The following is a 20,284-nucleotide window of genomic DNA, read 5'->3' on the forward strand; positions in this document are numbered from 1 at the left end:
AATTGTAGCCATTTGGTAAAAGGGAGGAAATAATGAAACCTTTTTTTAATAGAATCTTGTAGCTCAATTGTTTTTAAGTTTTTGTAGTTTTCTTCACTATAAGAAGAATATCTTATATGAGCACCACATATAATATATGGATAAGGAAGTAAAAGTTTGGCCCCATAAAAAGATGGGTCGGAAAAATAAAAATTTGCAAAGCATGTTACAAATTCTAACCTTTAAAACAGCCCCAAAAAGGCAGGAATTTGCTAATTCCTTAGGGCAAAAAACATTTTTACTACCTCTGTTTCAAATTATTTACAAATTCGTTGCAAATAATTTGAAACGGAAGTAATAATAATTGAGATAAAAAAACACTTGCAAATTGTACATAAAAAAACACTTACAAAACGGATCAAACAGGTTCGGGTTAATTTGTTTCATGCCGAAATTGCCATCTTTCAATATGTACAACTGTGTATTCTGCATACAACAAGTTGTACAACAGCTTTTAGGTACAACTAATGTATTTGTTCACCATAACAGCATTTGTTTGACAAGCAGTCAGGAACACAAGACTAAAGTTAAATTATACAATTAGAAAACTAGCATATTTTCATGTGGATGTACTGCCTATTCAAATTCAGAATCATCATCATCATCTTCCGCATCAGAAAAATTGTCAGACACTGGCTGCTCAGAGTCATCGCTATCAGAGTCGCTCAGAACATATGTCATCTGCTTCCTGTTTGCTCGCTGTGGTCTAGGCCTTGCCGGCATGGCTTCATCAATACTATCCAAAGAAAAGACTAAAGGCCTCATCCTCCTGACCTTCTGCTCAGGAGATGTATCAGTTGTATCTGAAGCCTTGAAGGTATCAGTTATCAACTTTTGCCCTGCTTGAGATTTCTTACTGACAGGCCCCCTCTTTTTTGTAACAGCGGCTTGCTTGGGTTCCTTGCGGTTTGCAGGTCTACCCCTTCCTTTCTGAGCTGGTTTTGTAATTTCAAGGTCAATGTCATCATCATTGTCTGATATTTCATCAACTGCAGCAAATTGCTTCTTGGCATCAGCCTTTTTTGGGGTATCAGTTTCCATTTCTGATCAAAACAAGAAAACTAATTACTACTAACAACAAATGAATGCATTTTGTAACATTCGGAAGTGTAAAATGAGAATTTACCAGCAGATTTTTCTGGAGAAGAATCCAAGTGAGAGGCAGCAAGCCGTTGGCTTAGAGAAGGAATGTCTTCCTCTTCTTCCTCATCTACAACAGTTGGCTTGGCTTGCTAAAAACATAGCTATGTTAGCTTCTTACCAACCCAAGTTGTAAGGTGCGAGTCTTATGTAGAACTATACAAGTAAATAGAGATAAACTTACCTTCTTAGCTGGAGCCTTCCTGGGACCTGCCTTGCCTTTTCCCTTTACTTGCTCTGGCTGATATTCTAAATTAAGTAACAAGAAAGATGGTCAAGAAAGGAACAAAATATGCTGCAGTTGATAACTGTAAATGCAAACATTAGTAGATGATTCAACCTGAATCTAAATTCGAGTCACTGACAGTTTTGGCTTTGCTCACATTCCTGTTTTGCTTACGTGACTTATTCGCTTTTTGGGCAGAAGCTTTCACTTTTTCCATGGCCTTTTTGGCCTCCTTCTCTTCTCTTATTTCCTTCTCCTGCAAAAATAAACAAATAGTATTAGAACTATTTAGTCATTGACTGCAACACTATATTTACAGTAAAATTCAGTGGCTAACACTTACAAGAAGAGCTTTCTCAAGAGCATCAAGATCCCTTGACCACAAAGACCTTTCAGTTTCCTTGTTCAACAGTTCAATTTTCTCTTTGACTTTTTCCTTATTGTCACAAAGCTCCTGCACTTTCTCATAAGTCAAGTTTCCTATTGTCATGGACAGCAGATAATCATAATCGCTCAAATGGTCAGCAGTAGATGTAGTATTCTCAGCGCTGACTTCCTGATCCTCTGTCTCATCGTTATTATCAGTGGCACCTACAACAGCTGACTCAACAGATTTTTTCTTGGGGATAGGATCAAACCCTTTCTGCCGCAATTCATTGACCAATTCCGCCTTCTTCCTCTTGCACACCACAATATCATCTTCTACTACTGCCAAGATAAACCTAACTTGGTTTGATATCTTCACCAACTCAGCATGATATGTCTCCAAGATTTGTTCCTGCCATGGTTTTCATTGAACCAATATGAGTTGCATAGTTAAGAAAAGTGTGTGAATCAGTTCACGTGTTTCATGCTTTAAAACTTACCTTTCTTTTAGTATAGTATACAAATCTCATCGGATAGAACTTCTCAAGAACTGCACAAGAAATGTCATTACAAATGAGTAACCACTTAAAACCAAATGCACCCCTCATGAAAAGTTTAAAGACGTACTCTTTTCAGGAGATTCATATTTAACGATCTTATTTTCTTCATCAAAGAGGTGCATGTTATTAGTGCTGAGGGTACTTGTGAGCTTAAACTTCTTCAACAAGCCCTCCTCCTTGGCAAGGTTATAATTTTTCCTTGTTAATAAAAGCTCAAATTTTACAGTGTCATCAGTACTATTGTCCCAAAAGTCCTGCAGGCAACAATAAAACAAAATTGGTTAAATCAATCTCTTTGGAGCCACTTAGGTAAGCAAAATGAACGTAAAATCACCTTGACAAATGGCTCCTTGCCCTTCTCCACTTCCTTGGCAAGGGACGTCAAAAAGTCCTTATAATCTTGGGTCCACTTCCGAATCGGCAGCTCAGTGATTATAAGAGTTACATCACCTACACTGTGATCATCTATGCTGCTTTCATTAACTACCTCAATAATTCCAGTAACAGTGTAGGTGATTCCAGTGTCTTTCCTTGCAGTTTTTTGGATAGTTCCCTTAAAATTATTGTACCAAGGATCCATAGGCACCAAAGGCTCATCGTTTAGCAAACGCCTGATGTTTGCAATGATGTCTCTGGGATTATAATTGGGAATAAATGTACTCCAACCCGTTCCAATACCTTCAGATCCATTGACAAGAACTGTTGGTATTATTGGCATGTACCTGAAACACAAGGTCAAATTAGCTACGTCTAAACCACGTCAACTCTTGAGTCATCACCTTTTAACACTAGAAGGATAACTCACCATTGAGGTTCAATGGTCAAGCCATCATCTTTTAAGTAGTTGAGTAACATATCGTCATCCTTGGGAAACAGGAATCTTGTGATTTCAGTAAGCTTTGTGTGTATATATCTGGGGCTGGCAGCATCTTTTCCACCCTGTGAAATAGCAATATAAAATGAGGGGGTCAGCATGACAACTGAACTCACAACATAATCTGATTAATTCTAAGAAGTCAATAATACACAAATTTCTTCTAAGCCAAACATACCATGTTACGCGTTCCGAACTGTCCATGGGGCATGAAAAGATTGATGTTATTGGATCCAACGAAATTCTGTGCCATGCCAACAATTGTGCTCTGTATACTCGCCTCGCCATGATGATAAGATGATTTCTCAGATACGTAACCACTGAACTGAGAAACTTTTGCCTGATTGATCAAGTTTTTCTTAAATGCAGCAAAAAGGACTTTCCTCTGTGTTGGCTTCAGCCCATCTACCATGGATGGGATTGATCTTTGAAGGTCTGCTCTAGAAAACAGTTTCAGTTCCTTATGGACAAAATCACTGTACTTAATTATTTCTTCGTTATGATCGAGGAAATTTCCAACCTGCATCACAACAAATATCAGAAACTACAGCCAGCCCCTTTAAAAAGGTACTCCACAAATTTTGATTAAGGTCAGACCTCGTCTTCCCGAAGCCAATCCTTCCTGGCTTCAATCTTCTTCTTACTAAAGGCCAGCTCAATCGCACTGCCATCATTGTCATTTTCCCAGCAGAAAATCTTTCTGTGCCTCTCGAGATTTGAAAAGTACTCCTTTCCTTCATTTGCGTCACTTGTTCCCAACCCCTGTTTCATTAACCCTTAAATTAAGAAACTCACAAGCCACTCTACCAAATTCAAATAATTATACGTTGTGGTTTAGTCTGTAAAAGCACACCTTATAGTACTTAATGGTCCAACTTTTCAAATTACTTCCCATGCTTCTGATCCACTCTTCATACTCAGGCATGGTATAGAAAGCTATAACCTGTTTTTTATCCCCTTCTCCTTTAATTGCCTGCATTGCAAAAGGTAATGCTATTAGGGTTCCAGATACCCTTCAATGAACTGCATAGCACATAGGGATAAAGAAAAGAGTAGATATACAAATGTTGCAGACCTTCACTATAGGGGTAATAAACTCTTGCATGAAGGAAGGATTCCTCAGCAATGGAGGCCAGAATGTATGAATAAAGTTTATTATAAGCCCCTTGATGTGGGAACCATCATGATCCTGTGAGAGAAAACAAATCAAACTTGATGCACTGATTGATGACTTAATTATACATTCTGGCAGAAAATGAAACACAAATAATTAAAATTGTATTGAGAAATCGAAAATATTTCCAACCTGATCAGCCATGATCATTAGATGTCCATATCGCAATGACTTTATACTGTTATCCTTGTCATACTTTTCTCCCTGCTTGAGCCCAAGAATCTTTTTCAGATTATTAATCTCCGCATTTTCTGTAATCTGCTTAGCACTTGCTTCCCTTACATTTAGCAATTTTCCTCGCAGAGGAAACACACCATAATAGTCTCGCTTAACAACAGAGAGCCCAGACATCTATGTGAAGTTGTTTCAATCGCAAAGCAATTAGAATATCATCAATGAAAACACAAGCCCTAGTGTTCAATTGAAAATCTAATTCAAGCTAAATGACTTACAGCAAGTGCTTTTGCTGAGTCTCCTTCAGTGAGAATCAAAGTGCATAAGTGAGACTTGCTACCTCCGGCCTCATTGGCATCTTCTAGTTTAGGGACATCAAGTAACCTTCTTGTCTTGGACCCATCAGTTTTCTTTAGTTCCTTGGACTGCTTGAGGTCAGCCCATTCAAGGAGGTTATCCACCACACCAGAAGTTTCCACCACTGAAAACAAATTATGGAGGAAAATACCAACATCAGAAAATAAGGCCTTGTTCAGAGAAGAAATATAATGATCAATTCACAAGGCTACAAACCTTTCTTCAAGAACTTTTCTGACAATTCACAAGTAGTACCAAAACTGTTTGTGCGAGTTGTTAGGGTTTCCTTTGTCTGAGAATCAAATGCAGGATTGTCAATAAGAGCATTGACAAACACCCACAAATGGTTCTTCACAATATGTGGCTTGAGGTTTGCACCTTTCTTCTTCTTCTTAACAGCATCAATCACACATTTGGTTATTTGGGCTGTTATGTAATCGACATGAGTCCCACCTTTGATCGTGTTTATGTTGTTGACAAAGCTGACCTGGTTAACAAAATGCATAGGTTAGCCAACTGTGTACTTAAACAAAGAAAGGCATTAACTCCAATGGTCATAGAAATTGTTTGTTACCTGTTGAAATTGCCCGTCACTGCGACTGACAGAGATCTGCCACCTTGGATTCATATCTTCTTTAGTGTTATTGTCAATCCTGTTAACTAAAACAAGTCAGCTTCAAAGAAGATAACTCCCACCTTCAACAACTAGAGCAAATCAATAACAAGGCAAGTTTTTATGCACCTGGGTAGTTCAACTCCTCTAGCATTGTTAGCAGAGTTCAGATACAGCTGAGCATAATCATGAAACGTCTTCACCTGGATCTCATTTCCATTCAAAAACACTCTTACTTTCTTTCCAGGACACGCAGCCAGGCATCCCGCCAAGTCCACAACTCTTTTCTTCATCAAGGCCACCACATCATCTTCGAGATGGGTCATCTGGAACTTGGACAAGTCTGGCCTAAATGTCACTTTTGTCCAATTCTCAGCAGCCTTGCACTTTTGAATCACAGGAACTCCCTTTTGAGACATGTTGTTGCCAAACGCCTTCACATCAACACCACAGGTTACAATTTAGTTTATAATGCAAAATCTTGCACCATATTTCTTAACCAAATCAAATTAGTCATATTATAAACATTATAGTAAATATCTATTGCCTCCTCTTCAACTCAATTCATATTATCACCTATAACTAAACGAGGCGACTAATTACCACCAGAATCACAAAAATGCTGATATTTAAATGCGATGTGTCACTAAAGTATAGGTTTGACTACTGATCATACCCCTGATTGACTCTTGATCTAAAACACATAACTCATGAGAGTTGACGGGTATTTTACTTAATCCCGATTATACGTAATATTACACATCAAGGTTACTACAAGTAAACAATTACCCTAGAGCGCACAACAAATGTGTAGTAATCCAAGTATCATTAATTCGTAAACCAAATTAGATACATGGATTATGTCCACATTACAAAATTAACTACTGAATCATGCCCCTAATGTGCAGTACTCCTAGTTTATCAAGCCTAAAATTCAAACATTATGGAGAAGACGTAGAAGAATAAATCATATATTCTAAAACATTATTTAATGAAGTTGGCTCACTTTTCTATTGCACAACAAATTAACAATAATCAGAACCTTATTAATTTATGTAACAACAAATACAAGTATACAACAATCAATTTCAGTATTCAAACTTCGAACACAAAAACGATTAACCTTAATAATAACAAGTGACTTAATTATCTATTTATTCAAATTAGATCTAGCTCAAAAACAACAAGTAACCTAATAATTAGCAACCAAATAATTATTAAGAATCAACAAACAATTAGCAACCAGAAACCCTAAATTAAGAAATTCAATAAACAATCAACCAAAACCCTAAAAATTACAATCAACAAAAATCAAAAACATCAGAATCAAATAGTACTACGATTCACATAAAAAAAAAACATCCACAAATCACACAGATTAAATGGCCAAAATAATCAAAAACGTTAGAATTTGAAATTATACCTGCTTATACTTCAATTGACGCTTTCCATCAGCAGTTTCAATGATAAACTCAGTAGAGAAAATATTAGTAAGCTTAGCACCATAACCATTTCTACCACCAGTCGTCTTCTTTTCGTCATCATTATAGTTAGAACTGGTCAACAAATGGCCAAAAATCAATTCAGGAACATAAACACCTTCTTCTTTATGCATTTCAATCGGAATACCATCTCCAGTATTATAAACACTAATCAAATTCTCCTCCTGTTTAATCACAACTTCAACTCGATCCATCTTCGGATCCCTCTGCTTGTTATCAGCAGCATTAACGAGGATCTCGTCGAAGATTTTGTAGAGCCCAGGAACATAGCTGACATTTTGGTAGACCATTTGACCCAATGGGTCGTAAACCCAGAGAGATTGTTCGTGTTTTTCGATGGATCCGACGTAAGTGTCGGGTCGAAGGAGGATGTGTTCGAGCTGGGTTTTTTTCTGGTACATTTCTTCGATGGTTTTTCCGGTGGTCGGAAGGTGGTCGGAATCCATTGGTTCGATGTTGACGGTGGTGCTGGTTTGAAGGGGTTGCTTTTTCGGAGGCATTTTTTGGAATGTAGGAGAGAGAAAGACACAGAGATGGTGTCTGAGAAATGGGGGTGGAAATGAAAGAGGGGAAAGAAAGGGGAAAAGGGGTATTTGCAGAAGAAAGGGGGGTAACGGTCGAGAGAATTTGAAAAGGGTTTTAGAGGATTTGAAATTTGAAATGTGGGCGGGATTTTGGAAAGTTTGTTTGAATTCACCTGACAAATACGGTGACACGCATTTTTATACACTCACGCTCTCTTTTGGACCATCATGTACAAAAACCTCACTATAATCATTTCCGTCTCCACCATAATCCTGCAACAATGCCATATTATTTTTAAATACATATAATTATATAAAGATTAAATTAATACATTTAACACATAAGTAATTTCTAAATTTTTTATTTGTAAATTTCATTTTTATATTTAACGCATAATACATTTAATTTCTAAATTTACACATAATTATGTATAAAAGTATTCATACACATACAAAATTAAAACATAATTTTATATATTTTTTTAAATTATTAACACATATTTAATTTACATATACAAAATTAAACATAATTTTATTAACACAAATTTAAAACATAATTTCAAATTAAAACAATTTTTTTTTTAACTTATTAACACATATTTAATTTCAAATTATCAAAGTTAAAAAACCACAAAAAAAAATTTAAAAAAAAATTTAAATAAAATTATAAAAAAAAATACGAAAAGTAGGGATGGGGTCTGGCCGGGACGCCATCACCGTGGCGTTGGCGCCTGGCCGGGACGCCGCTACCGTGGGGTTGGCGCCGTGGCGTTGGGCAAATGGATGTTTAATAATTGTGGGCTTTAATTTCAAAGTAAAAATTAGAAATGTATCGTTTTGTTGTGTCGAGAGTTGAAACGTGTTGTTTTAGGCTGGTTTTGTTTTATGGGTTTATGAATGGGCGGTCATTTTGATGGATGTAAGGCCCTTCTGTTTTAGAAGAAAATAAAATGTTTGGTTCATCTTTGAATAATTTAGCTTGGGGGTTATTCAGTTTGTTAAATTAAAATGGATTGTTATGAAATCTCATATTAGGTAGATATGGATTATATATCGTTTTATTTATATATATAAATAAAATGGATGTTGGAATGGTTCCAATATCATTAATGGGATGAATTGTGAATGTAAGGTTGTGAGATGGGAATGAGATCCTATGGGGATAAAGTATAGAGTTAGAAGCTTAGAACATTCCTATGTTATGCGGTTTCATAGCTAAAAGTCTAACCAAAATATAAATTTGATGGAATTCACTCTAACTCCATTTCAACTCATTCTAAAAGGTTAAATTAAAAGCCTTCTCCATACTCTATCTTCTAAGAGCACTCCCAGCAGTGAGGAGAAAAGCCCTCACGAGTAAAAATAAGGGTGTAAAAAAAAAATCCGAACACTACATCAGTGAGTGAAAAAATACTCACCGATGAGTGAAAATAAAAACCCTCAAGAGTTGAGGGCTTTTGGTGATGAACAGTAACATGTGGCCCCCACTGCTTTTGTTGTTTTTTTACAACGGTTATATTTTGTATTTGAAATATAACCGTTGTAATTATTTTAAAAAAAATAAAAAATTCACCAACGACCATAAAAATTTTTTCTCTATAAATAGACATGCATTTTGATATACTTTCAAAAAAACCCATAAATTAGAGAAATTAACATATTTTCCCAATTTCTTCTTGTTATTATTATTATTATAATTATTTCTTATAAAAAAAATTTCTAGTTAGTATTATTAATATTTTTAAACGTAATTATAAATTTTTATTAAATTATTTTTAAACGTAATTAAAAAATAAATTAAAAAATAGTGGAGGAGAAAGTGATGAGAGGTTTTTTTTCTCCTCATTGTTGTGGTGAAAAAAACATTTGATGAGAGAAATTGTATGGGAGGAGTGAGAAAGTGGGTAGAGAGAGATTGAGAGGTTTTTTTTTTTCCTCACTGCTGAGAATGGTCTAAGTGAATTGGCATTACCTTAGTAAGGTTAGGGGTGTAGATCCAAGAATTTAGTATGGTGTGGGTAGCTATTTGGTAGAAGACTGGAAAATAATATAATATATTGCATGATTAAAATATATATGGGGTAAGGACTCAGTCAATCACATAACATAGAGCATGAAGTGAAAGCGTTGAAGAAAAGAGTGAATGAATTTGCATCACATAGGATGAGTGGATAAAACTTTAGTTTTAACTAGAATATTATTTTTTTGTGAACATCTGAAAAGAAATGCGAGAAGATTATAAATGAACAAAGTATTTTTCAGGCTTATTTTTAAAATTTAGATAAAAGACGATAGGAATTCAGAAAAATTGAATGGAAAACCGGGCCTCCTTATAAAATTTACTTTCCTTTCTTTCAACAATTGGAGAAATATCGAAAGAAAAAAGAACATTGAAAGCCAATAAAATAAAAATTTTCTTTTATACCTTTCACTTATCTTCATTAAATCAAACCTCGAATAGTAGGTATCTTTCCTTTCTCTGCCTTTATCTTTCTTTCACTTCCCTTTTCATCCATGTTGTTACTTAATTTAAACTAAAATAAGCGTAAGTGCTTTAGTATTTCTTATTTTGCTTCTTGGTTGATGTCAAGGTGGAATGGAATAAAAATAGGAAATCTATGAGTGGGATGAAAAACAAAATATCGTCTTTCCTTTCTTATTTTACTTACATTACCGTTTTCTAATTAACTCCCGTAATTATAGCCTCGACTGACCGTTTTAAATAAATTCAGTTCCGTTTTCAACAATGATTAAATGTTCCATGTATCTTAGTCAAATCAAAGTTTACACTCATTTATCACAATTGATAACCTTTATACTAACATTACAAATGGTCTCTCACTCTCTTATTGAAACCTAGAGTATGCAAATAATAAAGTCTATAAAGTGGTTGACACAATGTTTGTGTTTGTTGTTCTATAATAATCTTGTAATTTCAATCCATACAAGTAAAGATGAAATTCCCTCAAACTTTTGCTCTATAGTCATGACAACTCACAGAAAAATCATATTAACAAGAAAACATGAATAATACTATTTTTTTTAAAGAAGATTAACTATTGCGAATTTTACTAAAGAAATATCAATTGCTCCCTCCATTCTATTTTCACCTTATATTTCAAACGTCACAAAAGAGTTTGACACGAATTTTAGGCAATACATTATACATGGGAGTATGGGACTCAATGGGAGGGGGTCAAATGAGAATATGTGTAGTTAACAATTAATGCCTTAATCGGGCTAGATATCTAACTATAACATGGACTATAATTTTCAAATATAAATACACTGTACTACACCACGTACATGATAATTAATATGAAAACTACTTTGTGGCTAGTATCATAACTTGTCATACAATTTCATTATTTATTACAAACTTACAAGTATTGTAATTACTAATTAGTTTAAATAAAATTGGTTGAGATATTTGAGAACTACATTATAAAATTGATCTACTAATAGTCGAATATTTTATTTATTTATTTATTTGTTTTTTATTTTTTATGTGCACAATTGCACAAATAACAAATCATGACTATAGCCATGTTGAGAGGAAAGAAAAAAGACAACAAAAAATGCACAGAAAAGATGCGGAGTAATAGTAAGCCTGTTTGAAGTTTGGCACTAACTAACGAGCCAATCACGCTAGTTTTAACACACAGTTTTGATGCTATTTGTATTAATATTGCACGTGCTTCTGCTAACAATCGGTGCTGTTTTTCTTCCTTTGCTTTGACAATTTCATACTTACGTATTTTCTTTTACTACTACGTCAAGTTCACGAATTCAATGGCAACAAATAGAGTATGATAGATTTTCCCCCAAGATAAAAGAAATAATAGGATCCCTCAAAAAAAATTTTAAAAAAATAATAGGATGTCCTTATCAAAGAGAAGAACAAACATGATACAATTGGCTTCTACATACGGCATATTTTGTCGATATGAAGTACTCGTATATAGAGTACTCTATATGATCAAACATCCCATAATTATTACGGAATATAGAGTATTTTACTATAAGTAATGATTGAAAATTACTTCCTGGCTTATAAGAAATTTTTATTTACTTGATTCCGAGTATAAAATTTGAAATTATGTTGTTCTCAAAAAAAATAAAAAAAAATAATAATAAAATTGAAATTATGTAAGAGGTTCAATAATTTTCAATTAAAAAAAAAGAAAATTTAGCACTTCGAAATTTGAAACTCAATATCACCATAATCTAAGGAAAAAAAGAGTGGGTTTGAAATTAAACCGACAAAGAGACAAAATCAACAATTTGTATCCTTTTCCCTGAGCCCATTATCCTCTACCTCTGTTACTGTAACTGGCCTTTCATTATAAAATTGAACCCATCTTCTCATTGAAACTCATTCATACACACTCTTATAAAAAGCTTAACTTGTTTTTCTCTCTCCTCAAAACCAAAAATGGCAGCACCAATTTCACTCTGTGTCTCTTTAGCTCTGCTACTCACAATTTGCACTGCCTTGGGAGCTACACCTACTAAAAATCACAGGGGAGGTATTATTTAAACTCTTCTCATATTTTTCATAAAATATACTGCATCATTTTTTTTTTTTTATGTTATGTTAATTTCACCTGATTTTTTCTGTACTTGCCTGAATTCATACTGTATAAATAGTAATGCATACTGTAGCTCAGTAAAATGAAGATGAAACCCTCTTATTTTCTTGTGTTGAGTTCAAATGTTGGTTTGTTATTAGAACATTTAGTAAAAATGTGTCAAATCTTGGTACAAATTCAGGGGTTTTACTAGGAGCTTCTGAAAATATGGATCTTTTTGCTAGACCTATCAAATATAACTAAAAAGAACAGTTTTATGTACTTTTATTGCTTTGTGTAGTTTGGTACGTAAACACTGAAAGGTCTGAAATAAGTACTTTTGTTTGGAATTATTGTCAAAACACTACAAGCGTTAACTTTTCCACTTACTTAACTTAAGAATTAACCCATTTCATTGTCTTTAGGGCTGATTCCAAATGGTAACTTTGAAGAGCCACCAAAACAAGTGAAGAATACCAAAATCATAGGGAAATTCTCCTTACCTAAATGGGAAATCAATGGACTTGTGGAGTACATTCGCGGTGGACCTCAGCCGGGAGGGATGTACTTTGCCGTCGCCCATGGAGTCCACGCTGTGAGACTCGGGAACGAGGCTTCAATCTCACAGACAGTGCCTGTGAAACCAGGGTCATTCTATGCACTGACCTTTGGGGCCTCTAGAACTTGTGCCCAAGACGAGGTCCTAAGGGTCAGTGTCCCTCCTTTTCAGGGTGACTTGCCCATTCAAACACTTTACAGTATTGATGGAGGTGATACTCATGCTTTTGGTTTTAAGGCCGTTTCTAAGGTTGCTAAGATTACTTTCCATAATCCTGGGGTGCAAGAAGATCCTACTTGTGGACCTCTAATTGATGCTATTGCTCTCAAGGAGCTTTTGCCTGTTTACCCTACCAAAGGTATCTCAGCTAAATTTGTTGTTTGATTGTTGCATAATCTGCTTTGTGATTCACAATGGCTTGATTTTCCTGCATCATCGTCAAATATATTCCGCGACTTGTAAATTCTTGATCCAAGAATTTTTGTTCATAAGAATCAGCTAGCAAATTAAACTACTTTCTATCTGTATTTCTGAATAATGTATTATACTGTTGGATACTTTTAAGTAATGATGCATTTCCAACCAGAACTCACAAGTAAATACACTGTGTATAACAAGATACTTTGAAGCATACCATGCTTGATTTTTGTGGTCCATATAGCATGTTACAACTTCACACTTAAATACTTAATATTGCAGACTATTACAAAATCAAATCGTATTTTTCTTCTACAGTTGCTAGCCCTTTGATCTATTTAAATTTCTATCCAAGTTGTTAACCTATCTCGGCAATGTCCTAACAGGGAACCTCGTAAGGAATGGTGGTTTTGAAGAGGGCCCTTACAGGTTGCTCAACTCATCAAATGGGATACTCATTCCTCCCAAACAAGAAGATATCAACTCGCCGCTCCCTGGATGGATCGTTCAATCCCTCAAGGCAGTTAAATTCATTGACAAAAGGCACTTCAATGTTCCGTTTGGCCGTGCAGCTATTGAGCTAGTAGCAGGAAGGGAGAGTGCCATAGCCCAGGTTATCCGCACAATCCCCAACAAGACATACAACCTCACCTTCACAATCGGAGATGCTAAGAATGGTTGCAAAGGATCAATGTTGGTGGAAGCATTTGCAGGGAAGGATACCCTAAAAGCACCCTTCCTGTCCCAGGGTCTTGGGAGGTTCCGAACAGTCAGTATGAAATTTAAGGCAATTTCTCCCAGGACTAGGGTTACTTTTTTCAGCTCCTACTATCACAGCAGGGCCGATGGGTTTGGTATACTTTGTGGTCCAGTTCTTGATGAAGTTAAGGTTTTCCCTACTGCTTAGATGGTAGGAGTGTATTATGCAATGTTATCCCTTCAGCCATCCTTGTATAACTTCTTGAGTCTAGTTGATACTATGCCTTTTGCTACAGGTTTGGGATTTGTTATGCCACTTATATTTCAAAGGCATGCATTACAGACTGTAGTTTAAGCAAAGACGGTAATGTACTAAAGGGCAACTGTTATTTGCTTCTGCTATTATGTAGTAACGTTACACCAATTTGTAGCAGCGAGCTAATACTATTCCCCTTAATATTCTCTTCATGTGCACAACCTACTTTGTATTATAGGGAAGATCTCAGAACTGCAGGATGTTCATGTAATTTGCGTATATAAGTTACACAACACTTGATGGCGAAGAAAGCTCCTTCTTAGTCCGTAATTCCTAAGCAAATGCCTATTGACCAGATATTCCTGTCATTCTTTGTTAAAAAAGGAATAAGGTACCATCATAAAATCCTTGAATAATGAAAACTGTACTATCGTAATTTTCAATCTACTTATTCTACTATTCGACTGTAAACATCAGACAGAGATCATAGAGTTCTGGTGCAACTACCATTATGCTCAGACAGCATCTAACAGAGGGGATAGCACATGTCAGCTCCAATCCTTTGGGAACTAGGAAAGCCACATATATTAGTCCCTTGAATTATTCGTACCAGATTGAGATTGGTAGATAAAAATATGGACTTTACCACACTAGTCTGTTGAATTAGTTTCTGATACAATTTAAGTACTCTATGGTTGAAGTTAGGTTTAGATAAAATGGCTTACTGCTAATCCAGGAATAATATTTGTTCTCATGCTTTTTATATATGTCACTGATTTTTTTCTCCCTATATGTGGCAAATCCCCCACATTTTTATGTGAATCTGGAAATTTGTTCACATTAAAAAATTCTCAGTTGATAACCAACACCAATGCACATTATTTCAGAGGCCAAAAGCCTAAAATGAAAAACAACAAAAACCAATCTAACAAAATAGATGGGTAAAAGTTATTTCATAATAGTAAGAATCAATGTACTACATAATTGTGAGATATACAACATATTGACCTATTTTCAATAAAAACAATATGAGACTCAATTCGAAACAGAATTGACCCATCTTCAATCAAAACAATAAGTGACTCAATTCGAAACAATATTAATAATTTTTTAGCTCACGTGTCATGTAGAGGCAGGGCAAGTATTAGCATAAGACCATAAGTTGTAATTTACCTCTTGCCAATCATTGCTCGTTTAAGACTTCACCACACAGTTACTTCCCTCCTTTGTTATCATCTAAGATACCCACCAAGCACTTCTCAAGTAAGAAATCTGCATTTACCCAAGCATGGTATTTATCTGAAGAAGGGTCAAGGGTTACAAAACAAGCCTCAATAGAACAAATATTGAAAGCACTAGATTAGCACTTAAAACATGTTTAAAACCACCAGTGACTCCTTTATATGTTAATCAACACAACCACTGAATTGAATTTAATTTGATACATGCATCTTTAATCTGAATAACAATCAATTCTCAGGGTGCGAAAAAAAGATTTCACAAGCAAATTACTCCCTCTGTCTGGAATACACAACTCACATATACTAGTAATATGCAAGGAAGTCTAGTAAAAGCTGTCACACATTTCCTAATATAGTAAGTTTTTTTTTCTGATTGGTTGCGCTGCGATATGGCCTATATCCAAATATGAAATTACAACAAACCAAAAGCCTAATTCCAAGGAGTCATATCCTTAAGATACTTGAGTAGTGAAAAAAATACGGTTAAAGTCCAACTACTTGCAAGGGTCTTTTTTTGTAAAATTATTTCATATGATGAGGAGTTAAGGGCCTTGGGGCAATGTGACTTTCCAGGCAGAAGGAGTATTTATCTTTCTAAAAATTCACTTGGATGAGGAGAGCTCTGAATGAAATTCCAATTGCCAAAGGATACTGAATAATGATGTGCAGTCTTTTCCTACAGCTTTCATTAACATATCAACACCTGGAGACAAAACAATCAGCACAAGAAGTCAGAAATTAGTAGCAGGAGAGCCAAGCGAAGCAATTCAAAGAGGATCTTGTATTGACGGGGTGGGATCATGGCCAATAACTAAATAAAGTCTATCAATGACTAGGAGCAGCATTTTTTTTACAGAAATTAATTGCCTAAAACAACTAGAGAGAGAAATCTCATTATTCTCATTGTCATTAGCCATTAATTTTCAACGGATAACGGAGTCATCTAAGATTTTACTGCTAAATAACTTTATGATAGAACAATCATTTTCACTTTAGATTTATTTTAGTGTTGGGGAGTGGGGGAGCACTAATTGATAAGAGCTTTCCTCAATTTGAAGGAGAAATAAAGATGAAGCTTCATCAATATCTAAAATGCATCAGGAGTAGGATAACTTAGAAGGGAGTAGGGAAGGGAAATAGACTATGTTGGATGGGTAATGCTCCGAGTGCTATGTATTATATGGCCCCACAAAACTATACAAGTAAGACATAATTGTGATAAGTCTTATCTATATAAGTAGTCAACTATCCTGCACAATTAGCTGCTTGGCAAAGGTCTTCAACAATATATAAAAAGGCCTTATGATAATGGGTCATAAGCGGCTATCACCAACTCAATTGCACAAAGCCACAAAGCATAAAAGCAAGACGAACCTCTTTAGGTTCAAGAGAAAGCCTTCTAACCTACTCAGTCTATTTCAATTACAACTTGATCTATGGGAATACGGAACCTAGATAAAGTAAAGCATCATGCCAAAATAAATGATATCCAGAGATTTCGCCAGATATGGACCATCTGTGGGGAATGCATACTGGTTATTTATATCCTCACAAAAATATGAACAGATCAGAACCACCAGGCAACACCCAGTATATTCATGTCCGGTGAATACAGGAAAGAAGGCTATAAGCGGTGATAGGGACACAGGGTATGGTTGTACTGCTCAGACTGTAGCCAATCACCGTACTTACCTAGGAAACATTCTTTACTGCGGTTCACTTGGTGGACATGCTGATGCATGTATAAATAAAGGTCATATATTGTGCCAAACAAATGATAGCCCAACTTAAGATATAAGCCTATGTACACTCATTATATCCAGTTTTCATGAAATTTTTGCAATATGAATGGGGACATTGCTCAGAACACCTGGAAGTTAAGGCTTCAGGGTTGAAGGTATTAATAAGGTCTTCCTTTGTCTATTGTGCCATTGTTTTATTTTATCTATTATGAAAGTCACACTAATTGTTCCTGCTATTTCATTTATGCAAAGGTCATTTTTTTCTAACATACCATAAAACTCAGCAGAAATTCTTTCCAAAATCACCACAGGACTCAGCACCTAAACAGATATATATATAAAAAATAAAATAAAATAAAAAAACAAACTCCAGGTTTTGACAGCCTGTACCCTTCTTCCTGATCCCATACTAAATCCCATAGATGGCATTCTTTTATCTATTGACTACTGTTTAATACAATGGACCCTGTTTTTTTTCCCTATTGAATTCATTAAACAGCAAAAGCAGTGTGCATTTCATTAAAGAAAATTTCAAAATTGTAGGGCATATACTGCAAACATGTCAGCAGACAGAACATAAAATTAACTTCTGGATGGTAACAAGGATAGATAAATTGCTCACAGCAGTCAGTACATAACATATGGATGATAACGAAGATAGATAAAACTGGGAACAATAATGAAGACAAATAAAGTACGGAGTACATAGCTAACAGCAAAAACAGTGTCCATACCTCCAGGGTGAAATTTCATGTATGGAGAAATGTTATAAACACGTCCTTGCAGAACCGTCCACATGGTGCCTTCTGATTGATGTTGTTTGACTTCACTCATAGGTATAAGCCTCCTGTTTGACTGGCCATTCAATCCTATATTAACAGTTACACAAAATTAACATTAAGGAGCATTCCTGATCCGCTTAATATGACCAAGGAGCAAGAGTTGCCATATGAAATAGCCAGTCATCTAATTCTAGGCTTGCATACACAATTAGGGAAAAAAAGAACAGGACATTAAAGAGCATTAATTAATGACCACTATATACAACAAAATCCAGGAGTAGCCTTAAATCATTGTCGCTCATCTAACTCTAGGCTTGCATGCACAGTTAGGGTATTTGATCAATTAAAATGGGTTGAAAGGCGGGGTGTCTCCTGTCTGTTATCACCCTCCCCAACACCCCAAAGCACATTCATCCAGACACAACAAAAATATACTACATGAACTAACCTGCAAGGTCAGGATGTGTACGAGTAAGCTTGACCCAATCCATTGGACTATAACCTTTTTCAAAAGGAACCTTGGCCCGAGCAGCAGGCTTCTTGGCCACAGGTTTCTGTTCTGCTGGATCCTTTAATGGTTTCCCTGCTTGTTTTTGTGCAGTGCTAGCCTGCTTTTGAGTTGTATCGATGACATTGAAAGACAACGATCCAACTTTTTTCTCCTTCACAGTGGTAGATATAGGAACAGTTGTATTGTTCCATAGATTAATTTGTTCACCACTATTACTATTTGAGGCTTCCTCATCAATAGTGATTTTACTTATACCCGGAACCACAGTTTGTTCATTAAAATCATTCTGATCAACGGGTGCACTGACCTAGATACAAAAATAAAATATACAAATTTCACGCTACGTTCTTACAAAATATCATAGTCTGATCAATGAAACAGTAACTCGAACTTACCTGACAAAATGTGAAATCGTCATCCTTTCCGCTATCCATTCAAACAATCAAATACAAAGCTTATGAAAAAAACCCTTCCTGTTAATCCAATATACAATCAATAAGCTTTTCCGTTCGACACACAAAATGTAACTTAAAATTTATAAAGAGCAGTTCAGAGCTTCAAATCTAGCTCTCAACCAATAAAATTCCTTTTGTAATTCAAAAAAAAAAAAAAAAAGTATTTTCCCCATTAAGACTAAATTATCATATAATATTTGTAACAAGGATCAACAATTCAAGGAGCTAGCTTAAGAACATCATACAATCAATCAATTCAATAAATTTCATTTCTCGTCAAAATCCCTTCAACATCAAAATTAAAAATTCAATCTGTATACACTCTTCCACATCAAACCCTAGAATCAAAATTACCCTATTGCATTCATTATCATGTAATTACAATCAAACAAGTGGGTTAACAAATCTCGTTATAAAGTTGCATAATTATCACACTTGTAACAATTAACAAAATTAGTTGATGGTAACAAATAAAACGAAGAATTTCTGATATCTTAATCATTCTAAAGTCTGCAATTCAAAATAACATTATTCTCAACAATCAAGCAAAAACTTAAACTTTAATTAAAATCTAAATACAATCATCAAATAGATCAGAAATTGTAAGATGAAAATGATGAGAGAAATCAAATAAATTTGATTAAAATTCTGAACAAAATAAAGTTGAATCATCAAACCTTGAAAGTGTTTGATCAGTAAACCTCTCTCTTCGTCAGTTGTAGTGTAATTGAGCCGCCAAGAGATTGTTGGGTTGCATGGTCGATAAAAATGGTGATTATTTATTTATTTATTAAATATTCATTTATTTTTATACATTATTTTATTTAATTTTTTTAGTTGTAACTTGTAAGAAAGGAAGTCAAATTTGGCAGGAATAGGAGCCAATAATAGGCTGCTTCAATCTAGCCCATTGGGCCGTCAAATTTGCAAGATAGATCCAATAAAAACTCTGAGCCTTATGACTTATGAGAATAAAAAAAAATTACCTCTCTTTGAAATGATCGCAATAATTTGACTTTTATACTAATGTAATATTCATATACGATTACTTATTTTGATTATATAATGTTTTCATGTAATTTTTTTTTAAAAATTAATCTTTATATATTTTAATTGTACCAACCATTTATACTTCTAATTAATATATAATTACAAATATTAGTGATCAATTTGGTGCATTGACACATGAGTCAATCAAACTGCTATGATTATTATGAAATTGAGAGAATAGATATGTGTTGATTAAGATAAATAAATTGCGAGACTAATGAGATTTTAACCTATTTGAGTTATAATATGCGTTCCTTTAGCTCATTTGCACCTATTTATTTATAAAAAATAATAATAAAAAAAAAACAAAACAAAAAACTTTAATAAGCTCATTCATATAAATACAAGTCCAAACATGTTCTTAAAAGTTCATCCCATTTTGACCGTACACATTTGTCAATACAGTATTTTAACCGTGAATATTTTTAGTTGCATATTAATAAATATACAAC

At 34.7% G+C, this 20,284-nt stretch overlaps 3 protein-coding genes across 4 annotated transcripts; 1 reads left to right on the forward strand and 2 right to left on the reverse strand.

The window, feature by feature from the left end:
- Positions 1-394: 394 nt before the first annotated feature.
- LOC110702735 (DNA topoisomerase 2-like) lies at positions 395-7,760 on the reverse strand. Its single transcript, XM_021880485.1, has 19 exons — positions 6,947-7,760; positions 5,653-5,957; positions 5,485-5,563; positions 5,127-5,397; positions 4,832-5,034; positions 4,512-4,730; positions 4,281-4,394; positions 4,059-4,178; positions 3,803-3,967; positions 3,384-3,725; positions 3,137-3,270; positions 2,666-3,053; positions 2,399-2,585; positions 2,272-2,321; positions 1,749-2,183; positions 1,520-1,661; positions 1,364-1,428; positions 1,166-1,271; positions 395-1,082 (listed from the first exon to the last, which is right to left on the reverse strand). Exons 1-19 carry the CDS (start codon positions 7,523-7,525, stop codon positions 616-618), a joined length of 4,371 nt encoding a protein of 1,456 aa, XP_021736177.1. The 5' UTR covers positions 7,526-7,760; the 3' UTR covers positions 395-615.
- Positions 7,761-11,720: 3,960 nt separating this feature from the next.
- Positions 11,721-14,257, forward strand: LOC110702748. The gene is made up of 3 exons (XM_021880489.1): positions 11,721-12,078; positions 12,546-13,037; positions 13,483-14,257. The coding sequence occupies exons 1-3, from the start codon at positions 11,985-11,987 to the stop codon at positions 14,001-14,003; spliced, it is 1,107 nt and encodes a 368-aa protein (XP_021736181.1). The 5' UTR covers positions 11,721-11,984; the 3' UTR covers positions 14,004-14,257.
- A 50-nt stretch (positions 14,258-14,307) lies between these two features.
- On the reverse strand, positions 14,308-19,580 carry LOC110702756 (cytochrome b5 domain-containing protein RLF-like). Of its 2 annotated transcripts, XM_021880502.1 has the most exons (7): positions 19,460-19,580; positions 18,723-18,800; positions 18,265-18,634; positions 17,769-17,903; positions 15,945-15,995; positions 15,225-15,350; positions 14,308-14,421 (listed from the first exon to the last, which is right to left on the reverse strand). In XM_021880502.1, exons 2-6 carry the CDS (start codon positions 18,759-18,761, stop codon positions 15,265-15,267), a joined length of 681 nt encoding a protein of 226 aa, XP_021736194.1. In that variant the 5' UTR covers positions 18,762-18,800; positions 19,460-19,580; the 3' UTR covers positions 14,308-14,421; positions 15,225-15,264. The 2 variants fall into 2 exon arrangements, with proteins under 2 accessions (XP_021736194.1, XP_021736187.1); XM_021880495.1 differs by lacking the exon at positions 14,308-14,421 and having other exon boundaries at positions 14,978-15,350.
- Positions 19,581-20,284: the final 704 nt, after the last annotated feature.

Source organism: Chenopodium quinoa, unplaced genomic scaffold (assembly GCF_001683475.1).
Source record: "Chenopodium quinoa cultivar QQ74 unplaced genomic scaffold, ASM168347v1, whole genome shotgun sequence".
Lineage (NCBI taxonomy): Eukaryota > Viridiplantae > Streptophyta > Magnoliopsida > Caryophyllales > Amaranthaceae > Chenopodium > Chenopodium quinoa.